This window comes from Cibotium barometz, chromosome 51 (genome assembly GCF_041138505.1).
Source record: "Cibotium barometz isolate CiBa-2024 chromosome 51, ASM4113850v1, whole genome shotgun sequence".
Classification (NCBI taxonomy): domain Eukaryota; kingdom Viridiplantae; phylum Streptophyta; class Polypodiopsida; order Cyatheales; family Cibotiaceae; genus Cibotium; species Cibotium barometz.
Genome location: NC_141096.1, coordinates 11,785,187 through 11,807,386, shown reverse-complemented (window position 1 = coordinate 11,807,386; position 22,200 = coordinate 11,785,187). Strand labels below are relative to the sequence as shown.

Sequence of the window (22,200 nt, the reverse complement as noted above, 5' to 3'; positions counted from 1 at the left end):
TCACTTCCTCTTCGATGGGGTCAGGCATTCCCTCACTAAACATTCTTTTAAGCAAGAAGGGTGTCTGCCCACTTCCTGATGTCCTATCCTCACTTTCTTCCCGAATGATACTAGGTATATTTAACGGTTTATGGCTCCTGTGAGGCTAAACTTGTGTAGGAAACACTGTGTCTGGGATCTTGATTTTTCTAGGTTCTGGCTCCAGTTCTCTTCGTGTTTCTTCCACCAAACCCCGCACTCGTTCAATCTCCTCTACTGGGTTTGGGTAAGTCCCAATCTTTTTCTTGAGGGTTTTTGGCCCACGTGGCTTGTCTTTAAGGGTCTCAGTCAGTCTGCTGGGGTAGCCGAGAGGGCATTAACTGGCTTGGTTGTGGGGTAGGAGGAGTTTCCTTTTGTTTCCCTTTATTTATGTCTTTGCTTGATTCTCCCTTGCGCTCCCGAGTGGGTTCCTCCCTTAAAGTAGTGGCTTTGGTCTCCATGGTTTCTATTGAATCATAATCATCTTCAGGATCATTCATATACATAGGGTCATCTCTTGTCCCTATATTAGTCTTTGAACTAGGTTTGCAGCTTGTGGCATTAAGCAATCTCTTCCGTCACGTTTTCTTTTTCTTTGCTCGAGCAATTGATGCAATATCCCTCTCTTCAAGAATGTAGTTATCCCTCTCTTCAAGAATCTAGTTTTGATTTTGAAGCAGTGACCGTGTGACTACATTTGCAGGTACAACAATAGGTGTGGTTCCTAGTGCCTCATTGGTGACCTCAACCAAATTCAATGGCGTAATCTTGGGTGCACTTGGATTATGTGGACATTGAGCAATCAAATGATCTATGCCACCACAATGATTACATGTAAGTACGTACCGGCATTCCCGACGTGCTCCCTTGATTTGGTTGCATTTGAGTAGCAATCTTCTGTAGCCTATTAGGGCACTCCACTACACGATGCAGTCTACCACAATCGTAGCATTCAAGAGGTGGTCTCCTAGCAAAGGTATTAAGGTTTTGCCCTCTTGTGGTGAGAGCAGCCGCTTGATATACAGGCTTGACTTGCCCGAAATGATCCTCCATGTAATACTGGGGAGTCATTTCAAACGTATCAATCCCATATGGAACAATGGGGTCTATATCCTCTTCATAATCCCCACACGCACTATGTGACTCACAACCCATCTAGTTTATAGGGGTAACCCTTGGATGCAGAGGTTGTGGTCCTAGCACTGGCGGTGGTAACGGCACAGAGATTGGACTAAATTTGGGTTCCTTGGAACTATGTGTTGTGACGGTTGCTCAACAGGTGGTGCAGGCATCAGTGCAGGTACTTGAGGCGTGTTTGACCAGGCTAGTTTTGCCTGATTTGCTAACATATGCATAAGTACTAGGCAATCCTTAGATTGGTGGCCATACTTACCACATGTATTGCAAGTCCCATTGAATTTAACTTTGAATGTAGGACATTCACTCGTGCTATGTGGTCCTAAGCAAACCGAACACCATTGTTGCTCTCTTCTTGGGTACATATGGCTATTTTGAGGAGCCCGATTACCCCTAAAGTATTCTTGGAGAGCCTTAGTAAGGTCAGCTCTATAGACATTTTGGATATCTTGGGCTCCTTGGCAATAGGTTTTACAGTCATTGGCTCGTGCCCAAATACTTGCGAACTAACAGAATTTGTCTTCGAAGATACCTTTTTACCTACAATCATCAAGTTGTCTTCTAACTGGATTGCATTGGCAGTGACTGCTTCCCACATCATAAGACCTCTAATGACTAGGCCATTGTATATGTCCTCATGGCGCAATCCTTGGATGAATCTATCAAGAAGTTGGTTATTATTGAAGTACTCATCGGGAGTACAGCGAGAATTTAGATGCTTTAGTCGACTAATAAAGTCTCTCACTGACTCTCCTTCCTCGCGTTCAGCTTTTTGGAGTTGAGATGCTACACCCCAAAGCACACCCTCATGTATGTATTCTTTCAATAACAATCTCTTGAGAGTGGGATAGTGAGTACGCTCTTCAACCCTTAAAGTTTGATACCAATCTTTGGCTTTTCCACTCAAGGTTAAGCCTAAGGCTTTACACTTATGTAGCTCATTGTGCTCTTCCAAGGAATCCCACACGTGTTCAAAAACTTCAATGTGCTTCCTAACATCTTCGTTACCACTGAAGTTCTGAGTGAGCTTGGCAACTTGTACCGCCTTGCTTCTAGGCTCTCTCTCAGGTACGCCACGCATGTTTTCCGCAATAGATCATCCGATCGTTTGAGCAAACACTGCTATATCACCTAAGTGAGCAGGCATAGCTGGTGGAGGCACTTCTGGGATGGCCTGCTTGACAGGAGTTGGCATTGGTCTTGGTGTGTATGTAGCTGACGTAGGATATGATATGTGACTAGGCATAGCTCTTCTTGGATAAGGGTTTTGTGATACGGCATTCGTGGTGCATACGCCATTCGCATGACAGGAGGCGTAGGAGCTACATGAGTATGAGTAGCGATAGGTACATATGGTCGATATGTACTAGTACACACTGTTGTAGGTACTGTACCACTACAAGGTAGCGGTGTTGTACTAACTACAGTGGTAACAAGTGCACTTTTCGTCATTCTCATCATCGGAGTAGGCATTGTGGATTCCCTAATGGAAAGTTGAGCCAAAGTTGGAAAGCTAAAGTTACTGCTTGTGGGCTCAACCTGCATTGAGACTCCAGGCGAAACAACATACGAAGGATCTACGGGACTCACCGAGGGAGTCTCCAATTACGACAAGGTTGGTTGTTTAGCCTTGCCCGTATCCAAAAATCTCATAGGGCCAATTGAAACTAGGTTCACTCCCCTATTCTGCCTCTCGAATTGGATAGTTCTATGGATAACTTCACATATCATTTGTTGTTGTTCATCTAGATTGGTGGCACTAGAGATGTAGATCGTATGACTTCTAACCAACCTACATGGTATGTGTAACCCGTGTATAGGTCAGTCAGAGTCTCCGTGTGTAGGTCATATTCCAAATTTTCATTGAGAAATATCCCATCTAAACTTGGCATGCCAAAAGGTAGCTCAGTAGGGCCTTCATTAAATGAAGTAGGTAGAATATCCACATGGACACTCTTTGGGAGGGCAGGGTCTACATGAGATGTGAATGGCGAATCTACTTCCCTAACCTCCTTCGTTTACTTCACTTGTCAGAGGTTCAAAGCGCATAGCTCTACTAAAAGTCATATAGACGACTAAACATGCTAGATCCGGGTTATGGGACGCCCAAACTGGCACGTTTTGGCTTGCTTCCTCAGAGTTCTGGGTAGGATGCCCTTCCATTCAGAGGACGATTCACTAGCTGCTATTCGTGGATCTTGGGTTGCACTTCCTTGGGTTCCAACTGAAGGCCAAGATGCTAACGTGGAGCGTGGAGGGATGGTGTGAACGTGCGTAAACTGAAACGCTTTCTAGTTGCTCAGACTCTAGTACCTGACCAGAGCGTAGATGCATGTGACATGGGTATCCTATGGGCATTGGTAACTACCCTTGAAGCCCACACAAGTGGTTTGTCAGGTGTTTCTGAAAACAGAATCAATCTCTAGGATAGCTTGTGAAACACTTGAGAAATTCAACCATGAAAACACATGCTTTGCAGGCACGACGCAAGAGTAACCTAGGCATCCCCAAATTACCTAAGAGAGGAAAATAATATTTATAGTGGTGTCACCCACGATATTAACCTAGCCGGCACGACGCAAGAGTAACCTAGGCATCCCCAAATTACCTAAGAGAGGAAAATAATATTCTTAAAGAGGACTTAAAATATATTCTCATGACATCCATCTTGCTTGAGTTTGCAATTGTCCTCAATTGCAGGTTTGCTGGGTTTGAAAAGAACGAAGGATCTCACGATAAGCTCGAAAAAATTTCTCGGGCATCCATTTTGCATCTTCTTGAGGATGGTTTTTGAATGTCAAAAGATATTTGATGTATTGGTTCTCGGTTCTTATTGTTGCCGTCTCTTGATCAATAATAGCATCAGGAACTAAGACTTCTTCCTCTCCTTCAATAAGAGGTGGTTCCTCATAAATTGGGTGAGAAGGAAGTGTTTCTCGAAAGGGTTTCAAGAGATGAATATGGAAAGAGTTGTGGATATTCTAATTAGATGGCAACTCTAGTCTATAGGCCACATCGTTAATCTTTTCAATAATTTTAAATGGTCCATAGTATCTAGGTGCAAGTTTAACTGCAGGGAATTTTTCCACACTCTTCAATCGTCTCTTCTCAATTCTCAAAAGTACATAATCACCTTCTTGGAATGAAAAATCTTTACGCTTCCTATTTGCTTGAAATGTATACTTCTCTTGAGCTCTTGCAATACAATCATGCACTTCAGATAAAATGCGATCAAAGTCTCGAGTATATTGGTCAGCAGCTTCAATCTTATGGGAGAGTCTAGTAGCCGGAATAGGTAAAGCTCTACCATAGATAATCTCAAATGGTGCTCGACCAGTAGCAGAATGAGGAGTATTATTATAAGCAAATTGGAGTAAATGTATATACTTATCCTATGAACTAGGTTGCTGGAAAACATAGGCTCTAAGTATATCCAAGATAGTGCTATTCATGACTTCGGTCTGTCCATTTGATTCAGGATGAAAAGCCGTAGAAAAATATAACTTAGTGCCTAAGTTTGAGAAAAGAGCAATCCAAAAAAGTGACTACAAAATTTGGAATCTCTATCAGAAACTATCACTTTGGGTAGACCATGATGAACAAAGATTTGCTTGACAAATATGGTCGCAGCTTGCTGAGAAGTCAGCGTCTTTTTACATGGAATGAAATGGGCTTGCTTACTAAACCGGTCCACTATTGTCCAAATTATGTCATGATGAGACTGGAAGTAGTAGGAAAGCCTGTAATGAAGTCCATAGACACTTGTTCCCATGGTCGGTCTGGAATGGGTAAAGGCATAAGCAATCCCAAAGCTTTGCCTTTGTAGCTTTTAATTGCTTGACAAATGTTACACTTAGCTACAAATTTTGCTACATCATTTTTCAAATGAGGCCAAAAGAATTCTCGAGAAACTACTTGAAGTGTTGCGGAAACTCCTCTATGTCCCATGAATGGTGGTTGGTGCATCTCTTCCAAGACAAGTTGTCTATAGGGTTGAGTAACATATAATCTTTTCTCAAAGATAAGATAGCCATCATTATGAGAATAATTGCCTTGAGGTGTCCAATTGTTTTCACGCAATTTAATCCATATCTCAGAAAAATCTGGATCTACTTCATAAGTTTCTTTCATAAATACAAATGGTTCACTTTCAATAGCGGAAATGTTGTTGATATGTATGAGGTCTTCTACTTAAAGCATCAGCAACAACATTTTTCTTTCCAAGTTGGTATTGAATCATGGGTTGGAAACTTTGTATGAAAGATGCCCATTTAATGTGCCTATCTGAAATAAGGGGTTGCGAAAGCAAATGCCTAATGCTTTGTTGATCAGTCTTGATAAGAAATTCTGAACCCATTAGGTAATGCTTCCAAATCTTCAAGGCATGCACAACTGCTGCTAATTCCTTGTCATATGTACTATAATTTGTTTCAGCAGGTTTTAGCTTTTGACTTTTATAGGTAATAGGATGGTTGTCTTGCATAAGCACAACACCAAAACCTTTGCCACTAGCATCAATTACTACCACAAAGAATGGTCTTTGAAAGTCGGGTAGTGTAAGAACTAGTGCATGAGTTAATGCGTCCTTGAGTACTAGAAAAGATTTATCTTGACTTTCGGTCCAATGGAAAAATGTAGTTTTCTTGAGAAGTTCCGTCAAAGGATGTGCAATATAAGCGAAATTCTTGACAAACTTCCTATAGTAACTACATAGACCTAGAAAAGATCTAAGGTCATGAATGTCTCGAGGTGTAGGCCAAGAGTCTATACACTCAATCTTCTTAGGATCCACACGGATTCCTTCAGCTGACACTATATGGCCTAAGTATTCAACCTCTTTTTGAAAGAAAGAACTCTTTTCAGGATTGACATACAATTCATTTTCTCTCAAAAGGTTAAACACTTGCTCCAAATGTTGCTCATGCTCTTGACGATTCTTGCTGAAAACAAGAATATCATCAAAGAACACCACAACAAATCTTTGAAACTTTAGAAAAATGCGATTCATCATACGACTGAATGTAGCTGGAGCATTGGTCAAACCAAATGGCATAACCAAAAACTCATAATGGCCAGTCTGGGTTCTAAATGCAGTCTTGAATATGTCTAACTCAGTCATGTGTACTTGATGATAACCAGACTTTAAGTCAATCTTGCTATAGACCTTTGAACCTCTAAGCTTATCAAGTAAGTCATCTACCCTAGGGATAGGGTATCTGTTCTTGACAGTGATTTTGTTCAATGCTCGGTAGTCAACACACATTCGGAAAGTTCCATTCTTCTTCTTAACAAGAAGGACTGGAGCTCCAAAGGGTGAACTACTAGGTCTAATAAGACCTCTTTCTAACAAATCCTCGATTTGTTTTTGGATTTCTTTTTGGTCTAAATTGTTGACTCTATAAAGAGCTTTACAAGGTGGAGAGTTGCCTGGCAATTAGTCAATACTATGGTCTTCAGGCCTAGACTTAGGTAATCCTGGAGGTAAATCTTCCATAAAACAATCCCTGAATTTGGAGATATAAGGATCAAGTTTTGGACTTTTGGATGTGTTAAACTCAGTGCGCTAAGCTGGTTAACCCAAACCTTATAAGTCTTCTCCCTTTTCCTAAGAGCTCGCTTTGCTTGAGTATGACTCAATAATGGGCTCGTCTCTCCTTTGACTAGACATTGGAGGAAAATATTTTCATTGTCCTTCCTTACACAAATGCTATGTGTATCATAGTCTATAATAGGGTTGTACATATGTCTCCAAGGCATACCCAATATTACATCTACACCTTGTAAAGGTGCAACTAAGAAATCCCTTTTTTCTGTTAAGGAATTGATGCTTAAAGTTAAACCTTTCACCTCTTGCATGCAATTATACTTGGTTCCAGTAAATGCAACTTTAATTCTATAATGTGTAGGTGAAGGTTGAATGTTTAAGGCTCTAATTGCCTTTTCAGAAATAAAGTCATGAGTGCTACCATCGTCATGCAAAACAATAACTTCATGCTCATTAATTTTTCCTTTTATTTTGAGTAGCGAATGAGCTTGAGGCTTACCTTCTGCTTCTGAATAGTCAGGGTCAGAGTTACCCTCTTGCTTGAGCGATTTATCTTCATTGTTTTTCCCTTCAAGCATATTGACTCGTGCCGCAGGTGTCGGATTCTTTGCATGTTCTGGGCAATTTGGTGCTATATGTCCTTCTTTATGACATCGAAAACATTTGATTGGAGGACCTTTGGGCTTGCCACCGTTGACTTTCTTTGAATTTGATTCGCCTTTGACCATCTCCTTGCCTTTGTCAAACCCTGGCTTATGAAAATTTCTTGAAGCATGAAAAGGTTTAGAAAAAGGTTTAGAGTGGTTACTCTCAAATGACTTGGGCTCTCTAGGAAAACCATTTTTGCGTTCGGAATTTGTTGCCAAAGATATCGCTGTAGAAATTGAATGAGGTTTAAACATATTCACATCAGCCCTAATTATAGGCTTAGCCCGAAATGAATTTCCTCTTTTGGTCCTTCTCATTGACTTTCTCCACAACCTGTACCTGTAGTAATGTATTCCAAAACTTCTCCACATACTAAGACATGCTTTCTTTTTCAAGTTGATGCAATGTATCCCATTGATGCCTAGCTTTAGATTTAAATTGTGAAGGTAAGAAATGCTTTTTCACTAGCCTTTGAAACTTTTTCCATGAATGCGATTTGTCACGTCCTTGCTTGATGACGATCCACCATAAAGCTGCGCTATCCACCATGTAATTAGCCGCACATTTGATCTTGTCCTTCTCGAAAAAATTCTCCCCCGAAAAGTAGTCATCCAATTGACTAAGCCATGCCAAAAGGACTCGAGCATCTTTCTTGCCATCATAATTCTGAAATGAAAAAGCTTTACGACTGATTTTAGAATCTTTCCGTGAATTTTGTGCTTGAAGTGTAGTATTGACAGCTCTTTGGATGATGTCGTCTTCGTCATCATAAGATGGCAAAGAGTCACGCTTACGCCTTCGACTCGTGAGCTATCACTTCAATTCAATTTGCATCTCTCTCTCTCTTGTACAATTTGTTGTTGTAGAGATTGGAGTTGCTCTTGAATTGAAGGTGAAACAGGGAAATTTGCCATAGTGCTCATGCAAACAATGTAAATAAGTAAAATTGATATTATTTGATGTATGTAAATAAAGCAAATGATTGTACTTATCTCAATTCTCCCGCAATTTGATTTGTGTTAAAACTGAACAAAGCCTTTGGTTCAATGGTTGGGTCGAATTCCCTTCGTTTCGCACAAGTCCCGAACAATTCCAAGTGATTTAGGAGACTTGGGCTAGTCGAAATGCTGAAGAAATAATTTTCTACACCTTGAACACTACTCAAACAATTCTAAAAACTTGTCCAAACCTCTATAATAATTTTTGAGAATTTTTAGAATTTTTTAGAAATTATTTTGGAATTTTTTGGCATTTATTTGGCCTTTTTAAGCCTCTTTGAGCCCCGAAAAATCAATTTTTTGCACCCAAAAATCTGAAAATTGCAATTCTTTGGAATTTCCCTTGAAATAGGAAAATAGGTAATGTGAAAGCTCCAAAAGTTGATGTGACATGCATTGGGCTTGGGAAAAGTAGAATTGGGTTAAGTTGAGGATTTGGCTTAATTGAGATTAAGTTAATTGATTTTTGGTCTTCTTCTTCTCACGTTTTTTTTTTGCCCGTGAGGCTGCAAATCGGCGCATCGCTTTGGCTTCTTTTTGATTAATTTACAAAGCTAGTTGCTCACAAAACATGCAGACCGTCAATTATAGGATTTTTGCAGCTTGAACCTCTTCTAATTTTGAGCAGGGCACGTGAGATTTTTGGCCATGGGGAATCCATCTGTACCGTTGGATTTGAAATTCATGAAGCTTTGAGCAAAACCACTTTTTGATGAAGAAGAATGGTTTGGGAAGAGGTAAGTGGTTTTGAGAAGTAGAGCTAGTTTGAGAATTTGAATTTTTGGTTAGAGACCACAAACCCTTCTTTTGTCCACCGGTTAAAAGCCTGCAACTTTCTTGAGAGTTGTGTTGATGAAGACCTTTCCCACCTTTCCACAAATCTCCTAGCCCAAGCTTTGATACCACTGAAAATGGAATCGTTCTCTAGGATAGCTTGTGGAACACTTGAGAAATTCAACACATAAATTCAACCATGAAAACACATGCTTTGCAGGTTTCAACAAAATCAAATAAATTGAACAAAAGCATAGCAAACATAATACTTAGCTCCAAGACAAACATGCTGGGTGCAATCTTCCCTCCCCTTGTGCATGGCCTTCCCCACACAAGAGTATTTTTATTAGCTTTCAACCAAAAATAGGCCATAGCCCCTAAAAATATACAAAGTGTGCTTTTAGAGAGCACGACACTCTTCCACAACAAAAATAGAGTGTCCCAAAAATTGGGGCTAGGGTAAAGCCTTTAGGCTTTAATAAATTCAACATTATAAATGTATTTTTCCCAATGTATCAAAATGGAAAAATCAACTACTAAGGTTACAAGCTACGCTTGTAAAAATAAATATAATGCGCATAAGAAACATTCTCCTCAACATTGTTCATCAATCCTCGTAATCTTCATCACCTAAAAATATAAGCCCAATTAATAATTAAATTAATCTTGCAAATATTAAACAGGCACAAACCATCACCAAAACTGACTACCACGTGTAAGTACCCCAAGAATCACCCTACCATACAAACCTAACTGAAATAATCATAGACGGTCCCAAGCATACGTCATATACGCACGTATTAATATTTATAGTGGTGTCACCCACGATATTAACTTAGCCGGCATGATACAAGAGTAACCTAGGCGTCCCCAAATTACTCAAGAGGGGAAAATAATATTCTTAAAGAGGACTTAAAATATATTCTCATGGCAGTTTCGCACCCCGTTTTTACTTGTTTTTGTCTTGTTTTCAGCCCGTTTGTCGAAACTAGACTAAGGCGTGTGATAGCTCAAGACGAGTGTATCGTTCAAGGGGTCCTAGCATGCTTTATAGCAAAGTGTTCGCCTATCCGGAGCTCCCATGGCCCTCAGAACACTCTATTTGTGCCTAGGTGTGAGGCTTAAATTAGAAAGTCCAAGGGTGCCTGTGGGGGGAAAGGTGAAGGCTTTGTCTCCCACATGTCCACTCCACTCCTTGGGGGGTTAGACTATATATAGAGCTTCACCCCCCTTAAGCTTTCACTTGAGAGAAAGCTATGAAGGCTCACTCTCCTATATATATATATATCAAAAGACCGGGGTCGGGGTTTTTTCTTTTTCAATTTTTTTTTCAATAAAAAATTTCTTTCCACGTGGGTTTAGTTGATTTTTTTTTTACTCAAAAAATATTTTTAGAGAAAAATAGCTCATGTGCACCTAGGGCTGGCCGCTTGCCGCCGCGGCACCCTCTGTGGCTGCCAACATAGCAGCACAGCGCACAGCAGCTCTTCTACCCTCTGTCTACATGCGTGCACGCACACACTAACACTAACTATCTTACTGCTCTAACAGCTAATATACAGAACTGAAATGTGCAGAAAATGAAGAAAACAGAACTGAAAAATGACTGAAGAACAGCAGCAAACACACAAACATGCCTCTCTTTGCCTTTCTTGCAAGATAAAATAGACTTCAAACAGCAACCCAAGCTGTATCTAGAGCTTGGTGCAAGACAATTCCCCGGCAACGACGCCAAAAATGTGCTCTTACCGCACATGTGAGCTAGGGACTTGCCAAGCACCATGTGCGAGCCACGAATGGCTGCAAGCACACAACCAGGAAACCAGCAAGCTCAAAACAGGGAGCAATGGTGTGTCTCAGACCGCTGTCGTCGTGAAGGATTCTCGCGCCACGATGAAGAAGGAGCCGCCGCCGCCGTCGCTCTACCGCCTCGCCTCGTCACCGTGTCGCCATGCAATGCTCGATCGCTACACACACACTCTCTCTCTCTCTCTTTCTCTCTCACACACACACACACACTGGAGAAGGAGATGGAGAAGATGAAGCAAGAGCACTCCTTGTATTCAACACTCAGAGAAAGAGAGGTTTTAAGTTACATTTGACTTTTATATGTGACCTGGCTGTTCACACATGGGCGCCCACACATGGCCGGCCGATCCTAACCCTTATCCTGATGAAATTCGAGGTGCGCCTCTCATCAGCGATCACCCAATCCCCTTACTCTTTACATGTGGTGCCGACAAGCCCGGCCCATGACTCAGAATACGTAAAATAATTATATGACATAAAAAGTAATACGTCTCAATGTCCGCCATAGCTTATCACTTTCCCTCTTGCTAAACCTCTCTCTTATCTTCTCACTAATGTATGCTAGTGAGTGTTTGTGTGAGTTATTTGATGTGAGAGGAGGGAGTAGTACCCTTAGTGCAATGTGATAGTGTGACAATGCTTGTGGGAGAAGGTGAATGGTAAGCTACCCATGGCAACGTTGAGTTTGGAGATCTCAATAGTAATGAGCTCGGCCATCGGAAAGATCTTCATGACACGTTGAGGTGAGTAGAGGTGAGCGGTTTCCTCTTTACTATCTCTTAGCCTTAACATTTTTGGCACTGTCGAGGAGAAATCCCTTGGCTTCATTATTTTTTTTCTCTAATCTATAGTTTACCCATTTTTCACACTCTTGAATAGTGGAGTGCCATGAATGAGAGTGGGGTTCAATGGAGATTTGTGTGAAAATTGTGTGAAGTTTTCTTTCTTTTACTCTCTTTTTTGTGTTTAGAAGCATGCTAAACTAGTGTCAATGGCATCCTCATTGCATGGAGGAATGCATTGGCTTATGAATTGTTAGATTATTAGATTTTTAGATTGTTAGTCTTGGGTTTATTAGGATTAGTAATTTGTAAGGTCAATTGCTTTCTCATTGCATGGAGGAATGCATTGGGTTGTGTTTTTTAGCCTTCTTTTTGTGATAGAGCATTTTTACTTAATTTTTGCTTAAATTTATATTTTTTGTTATGTTTAAGTGCATTAGAGTGTTAGCAACTATTGTAAGAAGCTTAATCATCGAAAAAATTTCAAAAAACCATGAAAAAACTCTTGAAATTCACTAATTAATGTTAATGGACTGGTTTTTTCCATTTGGAAGGTGACTCAAGAGCCAATAAATAAATAAAATAAAATAAAATATATTTTGTGTCCATTTTTATCATATAGGGTATCAAATTAGTGTTTTTGAGTGTTTTGAGAGCATTTAGATGCATCAAAACACCTAATTACATCATTTGGTGAATTCTTTCTCTCGTTTGCCTCATTATACTAAAAAAAGGGGGGCATAAATTAATCCTTAATTTATATTTGATTACTAAGTTAATGACACAATAAACTATGCAAATAGTTTACCATTTTCATTATAGTAATCTAATGATTTGCGACATTGTATGAATTAATTCATGATTAAGGATTAATTAGAGTCCAAAAATTGAGCCACAAAGAGAAAAATTAGTATTTATTAATCTTTGATTAGTGCTTAAGCTAATTTTTACACAACGCATTAGTGTTGTTACGCGGAGCTTAGTTTCTCATGTATTCAATACATGTGTAAGAGATGTGTAAGAGGGGAACGGGCATAAAGCAAGAAAAGGTTACAAGTTGTCATGTGCATTGAATGAGGTGTAAGAGGGAGTGTTGACTTTTGTCCCACTGACCTTTTTGGGAAAACCACCTTTTTCAACTTTCCTACTTGTAAAAACCAAGAAACCACCTTAACAAAATGGCAACTAATCACGATTAGGGTTGCACCTGCCACGTGGCAACTTGAAAAAAAAAACACAGTTCCATGTCATCGATGAATGGTCGTGAGACTCCATGTCACCAATCACATCGTGATTGCCATATCACCAATCACATTGTTTTAAAAAAATCACGATGCCACACCATTGATCATGGCTGCCGTGGACTGCCATGTCACTAATCACGCTGTGAAAAAAAAAACATGGTGCCATGTCACCGATCATGGCCATGACTACCACATTGCCAATCACGTCGTATAATAATAATAATAATTCTTGAAAAAAATCACATCGCCATGTCACCAATCATGTCGTGAAAAAAATAAATAGATAAATAAATTTCTAAAAAAATCACAATGCCACATCATCAATCATGGCTATGACTACCACATCACCAATCATGTTGTGATTACCATGTCACCAATTATGCCGTAAAAAAATCTCAATGCCACATCATCAATCATGGCTATGACTACCACATCACCAATCATGTTGTGATTACCATGTCACCAATTATGCCGTTAAAAAATCTCAAAAAAAAATTAGGATGTCACATCATCGATCATGGCCGTACTACCACATCACCAATCGTGCCATGATTGTCATGTTACCAATCACATCATTTTAAAAAATCTCAATAAAAACATTTACGGTGCCATGTCATTGATCACGGCCATCTGCCATGTCACCAATCACGCCTCTTGAATCACGTCCATGAAAACATAAACCTATAAAATCACCGTGTAAGCATAAGGTTAAAAAAGGAAAGAATGGCTAGTCTAGAAAGACAAAGCTTACCCCTACACATGAATATGTCTGATTTAGACCTCGACGCCAACCTTATGCAACCATTGACACCTATGCCACACATTGAGTCCTCACACTCCTGAGAGACCTAATACCCACATTAGACCGACAAAATACACATAAGTGCTCCATCGGGTTTCACCAAACCTATAATAATAACCCCCAATACCACTAATCTCAAGGCCCTTGCATAACACTAATTTCAACCCAATCACTTCTCCAAACCCTTTATCCTTTAGTGAACAAACTCTTTCCATGCTGAATAGTTTAGGAAGGGGGGTCACACATGGGTTGACAGATGTCTTAGGCCAAGAAGGGGTTGCACATAGGGTCAAGAATCACAGCCGTGACCCTTTGCAAAATCACAATAATTATCTTCACCCAAACAGGCTCAATGAATGTTCATTTGATTTCCTTGATATGCCTAGTAACGATTCTAGATGTCTTTCTTATCAAATTATCAATTTTTATCACTATGATTGGTGATGTGGTATAATCACGAGCGTGATTCTTATGCGTGATTTATGATGTGGCAATCACAGGCGTGATTAATCAAGGTCGTGATTAACAATCACGGGCCGTGATCCGTGATCACAAATCATGATTGGATAAGATGAAATCTAATAGAGATAAGGTGCCTTTAATGTGTAATCCTAGGGATAAAGGGATAGCTAGATATGTCAAAGAATCATGTGTGATCGAGAATCACGGCTGTGATTTTGTAGACTGCAAAATCACAACAACGACGTGATTCCATAGGTTTTGACCAAGAATCATTCATTCGGAAGTGCAAATCTTAATTGTTCCAGTTCAAATTTTTTAGTTTGTTCCTTTGCAACATGAATGTTCCAATAATATCAAGAAATGAAATCAATGGCTCTTTATTTTTTAAAATTTTCATGATTTTCAAAAAAAAGAGCACAAATGGGTGTTTCCTGTATAATCACAGCATGATTATGGAGTTCCTACCATGAAAGTATTAATGCAAATGCTTGTTTTATTATTTTTTTAACTCTTAAATAATGCAAATGATCATTTTAAATGGTAAAACAATAAAAAACAGCCCTTCTTTATCTCTTTTCTCACAACCATATCCACAACTTATTTTCTTCGTCGCTACCAATCACATAGCTTCAAAAACACCCATATGAAGGGAAAATAGACTTGTAAGAAGATAAAAGGGAGTGTAAATAGAGTAGAAAGAGACTAGTATATCCCCGACAGATTTGAAGTAAAGATCTTGCAACCCAAGTTGGCATCAACTCGGCGAACAAATCTTGACTTCATTGAAGACTCTTACTTTTCGGGCAACGCTGCATTGCTTTAGGTAATCACTCTTACTTGGCTCAGACAGGAGCTTCGGCGAGACCACGCAGCAACCTCACCAATTTTGTGGGGATTGGGGGACTCTCAAGCGGGGGCTTGAAGTCCAGGCCATATAGAAGAAAAAGACAAAAAATTTGAAAAATGATAAAAAGACAAAAATATGCACAGTTTTTACTTTGTAAACGGGTTAGACACTGACCTTGCTCATGGCTATAAAGCAAGGTAAAGACCTCCCGTCCTTCATTATATATTAACACGTTGCACAGATGCGTTATAATCAGGTCATGCATCCCACCTTTCGTTTCAAAAGTAATTGACGAGGGCGTCAATTCTATAAAGGGGGGTGTATGTGACGCGTCCGTCACTTTTCGGTCGTTCTGGCTAAAAACGGCCGTTTCGGCCATTTTCCGTGACGCGTCGCGGGATTTCTATCCGGAGGGACATGGTGCCCGAGGGGTATGCTAGACCGCCCCGAATATAATGCATCTATATGGGGAGGAAGTGCTTGGAGGGGCAAAGCATGGACCCATGGTAGGCACATAGACGCACTCACGCACCGGGGGTAGGCACGTTAAGCCTCCCGGGGTGCGAGCGGTGTTCACGGGAGCCGAGTGCCTCCGGGGGATGCCCTCCCTACCTTGACGGAGTCGGGACCGAATGCGCCGACGGGACCAAGAACGGTGGAAAACGGCCGCCCGCCGTGGGGCCGGCGCGCCGGGCCGTGCCGACGGGCCGCGATGGACCCTAGGCCGGCAGGACATGGATGGAAGGCAAGTCCCGAGTGAGGCCCATGGAGCCAAGCCGGGCATGAAGGGCAAGTGATCTCGGTGGGACCCGCAAGGCAAACGCGCGAGACGCGCTCGACGGGCCGGTGGAGCCGTCATGAGCCATGAAGAGGCCGCGTGCGGCAAAGACGTGGTGTATTCGTGCCGGACCTCTGCTCGTACACTACAGGGCTCGCGTCCGTACGGCCATCACACTTCCTTATCCTAATGCAATAGACAATGCTTACCTTAACACGTGTCATGGAGGAACTTGCCGCCTCGTACCTCTGAAGACTCCAAGCTATGCTAGTGGTAGCTAACTCGACTTTTTTGCCTCCTCCTTAAGCTTTCACCACCATGAGGTTACCTTTCTTCATACAAGGATACTCACTCCCCTCTACTCTCACACTCATAAACACAAGCACAAGCATAAGAGAATGAAGCTCTATCTTCTCTCAACTCTCTCTCTCTCACGCACCATAGACACAAGAGAGCAAGGAGATAAGACTAGACTCAATTAGTCCAAAGGGGCATTGTGTCTTGCATTATGAGAATGTTGTTATTTATACAACTAGCCCTTAGTCACACTTGGGTGTCCAAAACTTAATGAAAGATGAACTATATGATTACAAGATACATAGATTTGTGGCATTGCTAGCCATTCTCATAATTACACTGTTTATAGTGTTGTTCCATGGCACTTATTGGGCTATCTCTCTTATGTAGCGAAGAGATGCTAGGTTTAACCTCAAAATGGGGTTAACAAGATACATAGATTTGTGGCATTGCTAGCCATTCTCATAAATTTTACAATGTTTATAGTGCTATTCCATATTTCTTATTGGGCTATCTCTCTTATGTAACTAAGAGATGCTAGGTTAACCTCAATCTTGCAGGACTTGTATCTCCGTATGGACATGAGTTTCTAACAAGAAGCCCACAACTTACTACGTAGTGGTGGACAACTCAGGCCGCCATGGAGGCACTACATGAGGCTGCTAACTAGGAAGGCTAGATATCTTTGGTGACACCATGCATGCAATTGTTCATATAAGGACATACACTTGGTGCAACTCATACGACACAAGGAGAGATCCTCCCAACAAGGAGGATCCTTAGTTCTATTTTTACACAAATTTGCAACCTAAATTTCTATTCATAGCATAAAAAGTTACATAGTCATCAAAACACATCTAATAGTTATCTTGTGTGAGACATCTATGGCTATATCCTAGGATTCTTACTACTGGGCTCCCAGTGCCTCCTTTTTAATAGCTAAAATAAGAACATGAGACCCTTGGAGCTCCATCCTGATGATGGTGGGATCATGTATCCCAACAACAATGTCACAGGCCACCATAAAATGCAAGGGTCTCCACCTCTGCGTCGAGAACAAATAAAGTAGCTTTGAGTATTGAAGTAGAACAACTTTTTCCAAACTTGATGTAGTCAAAATAAGTTTAAATGAAGCACTCTTTTTGTAAGAGCTTTAAGCTTCACATCATTGGCAAGTTTGCCAGTGTACTCCTTCAACGTTGAGTTCGTCCCCTGGATCTTCCACTCTGCCTCAAAGCAAACTCTTCAAGATATACAATTTCCTGCTCACTAATTAAAATTGATGTCAGCATCAAGCATGCAACGCATGGGAAAGACAGATTTGTTTTTCAAAATTAAACCAAATCTAATATGTGGGGCCTCCATGGCATGTAGAGTCTCTGCATGTGATCATGGCATGTAGAGTCCCTTCATCATGTGATGGCATGTCCATCTGGGCCCTAGAAGCCAAATCTTGTGTGTGGGGCCTCCATGATGGCATGTCAAGTTCCTGCATGTGATTGCATGTCCATCTTGGCCCTAGAAGCCACTTGTCCAAAGGCTCACGTGGAAAGGCCAACTTTTTCACATGCAGGGCCTTTACACGCATGGAGGCGCCACACATGAGATTTGGGGAGCATGTGAAAAAAATTACCTTCTCGGCTTCGTCGACGAGCTCCTTCTGCACAGGTGCCTGCAGATTTTCTCCTGGAGTGGGTCTTCCATCGACTGGCTCAACATTCGGCTCAAACGACCGACAGGTATGGCATGCTATGGTCGAAGTTCGAAGAGTTGCGCTTGTAAGCACTTGAACTCAGCATCAAAAATCTCATATTGAGAAGCTACTTCCTCAATTTACTTTTGGAGATCAATGATATCAGAGATGTTATCTAGACTGCTATCATCATATCACCCAACCTCATCGACATATGTATACATTCTTGGATGCCAAAGTCGTAGCCTAGTTCTCTTTCATACTGCAAACCTTTCAAGATGTTTAGGAATCAAATGTATGTATAACTTTCCTTGAATCATTACTATCTTTTAGTCTTGGGTCTTGGGGGGGTTATTGGAGAATATATAAAATAGCATGTGAGTTCAAAATAAGGGATTTTATTCTCATGTGGAATAAAATGTACATATATGAGGGATTTTTTAATATAAAAAGTACAAAGTTTGATATAAAAGGGGTACTTTTATTAGTACCTTAAATTTTACAAAAGGGTTGTATCTAGATTATGAAAATCTATACATAAGGAGTTTCTTGATTATGACTTTAACACATATGCTATATGGGTTTTCCAAATAGTGCTCGCTCTAGGCTTTTAATTGGATGTACTAACCTTAGCATGCTAAATTATGACTCATATGGTAGTAGTCTAAAACATTTTTTAAGACTTCTAAATAAGATGCCCTCGGGCTTGTAGTCAAGCTGGTAGAACGGTCGGGTCTCATGATGGGGCCCGAGTTTGATGCCTGTGAGCTACATTTTTTAAGACTTCTAAATAAGATGCCCTCGGGCTTGTAGTCAAGCTGGTAGAATGGTCGGGTCTCATGATGGGGGCCCAAGTTTGATGCGTGTGAGCTACACTGCGGGGGTTGCTAGTGCGAACCGATGGCCACCTTGTCGACACAAGACTTCTAAATAACAATCATGCATGTTATTTGACTATAATGTAAAGTTAACATGACTGCAAAATATTACTGCTATATGAATGTAATGTGTACAAGTGGTTGCTATATACCAGTCAAATGGCACAGTGCAATCCAAAAGACAAAATTCCAACCTACATTTTTATGATCTTAACTATGGAAAATACACTAAAGGTACACTAAGAATAATGTTTTTTTCTAGCATGGCCACCTGGTATATTTTGTGTAGCTTTGAGGAAATGAGGATTTTAGAGTATGCTCTCTCCCCCACCCCCCACGCGCGCGCGCACACACACAACCCCAGCACCGCCCTACCCTTCTCCCGAGTGCTGCTCCAGAAGCGCTGCGGACTCTGCTCTAAGCAGGCCTTCCATGGTCTCATACATGGGTCTGTTGTGAGTCTCCGGAAGCTTCAAAGCAAGTAAGCCGCCCACCACAGAGGCAACGGAAAAGACCCCGAAAGGAAACCACCGGTGGACTCGGCCCAGCAATGCTACCATGGGCGCTGCTATGGCACCCACCTGCGCGGCTTGGGTCGCCATACCCATCGCTGCATTGCGCACCACTGTGGGAAACAGCTCCGCAGTGTATATATACACCAAATTGTATGTTGCTGCCATGCCAAAGATTGCCATCACCCCACACACTAGCGCCACCTTGCTCTCCATGTTTGTACTTATCTCATCACTCAGAGTAGTTATCAGAGCTCCAGCTATGGCGCACGCACCCGTCAATAGCATAAAAAACGAAAGTATGCTCCTCCTCCCTACCTTTTTTAGCAGTATTGCTGTGATTGCAAACGCAGGCATCTCTGCAATCGCATTGAGGGCAATGCCTACGTATAGATTGCTGCCGCTGCCCACATTGGGTACATTTAGATTAATCCCATAGTAGATCAGTGAGCTGGTTAGCCAGACTACCAGCATGATCATCATTCTTGTTCTTGTGGTGGGCACTCTGAATATGCCAAGGATTGCTGCATTTGCTTGCTCAATTTTAGATGCACCAATGGTCTGAAATGGGGTGCTGGCTTGCTCTGTGTCTAAGGTGACCTCTGATGCAATAACTCTCCCATTCTTTGCTGCTATGTCTTTGAGGATGGCCAATGCATCGTCGGCTCGGCCGCGAGCGAGGTACCATCTAGGAGATTCACTCAAGAAGGGCAGCACAAGGAAGCAGTAGAGGATGCATGGTGGAGAGATGATGAGGTAGAGGTGTCTCCAAGAGGGGGCAAAGTAGGCAAGGGCAGAGAGCAGGACGATCCCCGCGGAGAAGAAGTAGAAGGTTGACATGCCCACAGGCCCTCTCTTTGAGGGCCCAACAGGCTCTGTGGCCAGCAGAAAAGAAGCCAAGCCCATGCCACCACAGTTGAAGCCTGTTGCCACCCTCAGAACAAGGTAGACCCAGTAGTTTGGAGAGAAAGCAGTGAGTAAACCACACAAGGAACTCAGACAGCAGGCCAGCACCAGAACCCCTCTTCTGCCAAGAAAGGAATCTGAAAAGCTTCCATAGATACCAGCTCCTGCAAGGTTTAATTGTAAAAACCATTAGAAACTCATTGCTAGGACCACTTATAATTCTATTAAACTTGATATGGTTGTCTGTCAATGGGCATGTAGCCCAGCGCGGATGTATATATATATATATATATATATATATATATATATATATATATATATAGATATATATATACATACATACATACATCCGCTCCTTCCCACTTAAATAAAAGTAAGAGGATGAGTGTTATCCCAGAGGTCCTGGGTTCTATCCTCGCTAACTATGGTGGATGTGCACCCTTAAACAAATTGTCGGGGCGGTGGTGTGTGTGAGTTGTATACACAAGCGAGGTGTAAATATCTATTTCTTGTTAATTTAAAGCCTTCCTTTTTTTCTCTCTCTTAGGATCTACTCAAATGAAGGTATAATCAATTTAAAGTCTTCCTCTTTTTTTGAAAAAAACAAAAGACCACATAAGGATCAACTCAAATGAAGGTATAATCAATTTTATTTGCTTAAGAGTTAATGAATGCCAAGAGGAGGCTAGCTCATACCCAGGAGAGCCCCTATGAAAAACACAGATTGTGCCAAGCCCACCTTGTAGCCATGCCCACAAATGAGGCCCCATTGAGAGACAGTGGATTGGTGATTGCCTCCTACCCAATGCCAAAGAGAAGGGTCCAAGGAGCACAAGGAAGAGCTAGAATTGCACAGTGCGCTGCTGATGGGAGGATAATCCAAAGCATGTGTGTAGTTTGTGGGCTGAACTGCAGAGGCAAGAGGATTAAGGGCAGTGTTAGCAGTAAGCAAAGGTGAGTGTAGTTTGTTGATGGGATTAAAGACCCATTAATTGAAGCAGGAAGAGTGGCGGTGGTGCAAACCCATTGGGGTGTTCTGTCTGCAAAAACCATGCTGAGGGCAAGGAGGGCGTAAAGGCTCCATGACAAGCTTACTAGTGTGAAATGGAGCAATTGGGCGCGCCCGAACTCGCCCGCCCAATTCTGGAGGACCTCGTCCACTGAGAGCTTCTCATGGGGGCATTTCACAAGCAGAGGTGGCGAGAGCTGGCTTAACACATCACTGCGCTGTGTCATTGCCCAAGATAGATAGATTGAAGAAAATGTATCAATAACTCTCCAACCTTCAAAGAACAAAGGTTTTTAATACCTCCTCAAACCCCTTAATATGGGACCAAAATTTTGTTTTCACATTAATTAATTAGTTGAGCCAAAAGCAACCTTAGTCTCACTTAATTAATAATGTGAGCGCAACCTTAGGCTCAGTCAGGTTACATCTAGAATCTTTCCTTAACCGCTTCATTGCGCGTATAAAAGGTGGCCCGTTTTTTTTTCTGCCGCGCTGTACACGGCCATCGGCCTCAAACGTGTGCGCGCGCGTGAGAGAGAGAGAGAGAGAGAATTTTTCTGCCTGTCGCTCATTTTTTCCGCCTGCTGCTCGGTCACTAGCTGGTGCTCGGTGGGTGGCTGGGCACCTTAGGCTTAGCTAAGGTATTAAAACCTTAGTCAAGCCTAAGTTATTAATTAATTAATCAGGCTCGTTAGGGCCTGATTAATTAATTAATACAATGGCCTGAATAATGCTTGGTGCCTCTCACCCTCCTATGGAAATTGATATCCATTTGGAAAAGGATCCCTACCTTGCTTTAGTAAATGGCCACCTTTGTACAATAAAGTCACCAAATGCAATCAATTGGTTTCATCATGACAAATTTCCATGTCAAATGTCTATATAATGCCCCTCTAAGTGGATCTCCCACAAACCAACTTGTTGTGCCCAAAGGTGGATAACTAACGTGGTGCTTTCGACTTTGAAGATTCACTGTAGCCTAGCCTGAGCCAAATAGAATAATTGTAAATGGAAGGTGATCATAGAATAATTGTAAATGGAAGAAAAAAAGTATGACCAAA

General features: G+C 41.5%; 1 protein-coding gene and 1 long non-coding RNA gene across 2 annotated transcripts; both read right to left on the bottom strand.

The window, feature by feature from the left end:
• Positions 1 to 16,941: 16,941 nt before the first annotated feature.
• LOC147609328 (uncharacterized) lies at positions 16,942 to 18,602 on the bottom strand. The gene is made up of 2 exons (XR_015264248.1): positions 17,279 to 18,602; positions 16,942 to 17,186 (listed from the first exon to the last, which is right to left on the bottom strand). It is a non-coding gene; the product is annotated as an uncharacterized LOC147609328 (long non-coding RNA).
• A 207-nt stretch (positions 18,603 to 18,809) lies between these two features.
• LOC147609327 (organic cation/carnitine transporter 4-like) lies at positions 18,810 to 21,471 on the bottom strand. Its single transcript, XM_086787740.1, has 3 exons — positions 21,081 to 21,471; positions 20,827 to 21,039; positions 18,810 to 20,294 (listed from the first exon to the last, which is right to left on the bottom strand). The coding sequence occupies exons 1-3, from the start codon at positions 21,364 to 21,366 to the stop codon at positions 19,084 to 19,086; spliced, it is 1,710 nt and encodes a 569-aa protein (XP_086643866.1). The 5' UTR covers positions 21,367 to 21,471; the 3' UTR covers positions 18,810 to 19,083.
• Between the last annotated feature and the right edge of the window lie 729 nt (positions 21,472 to 22,200).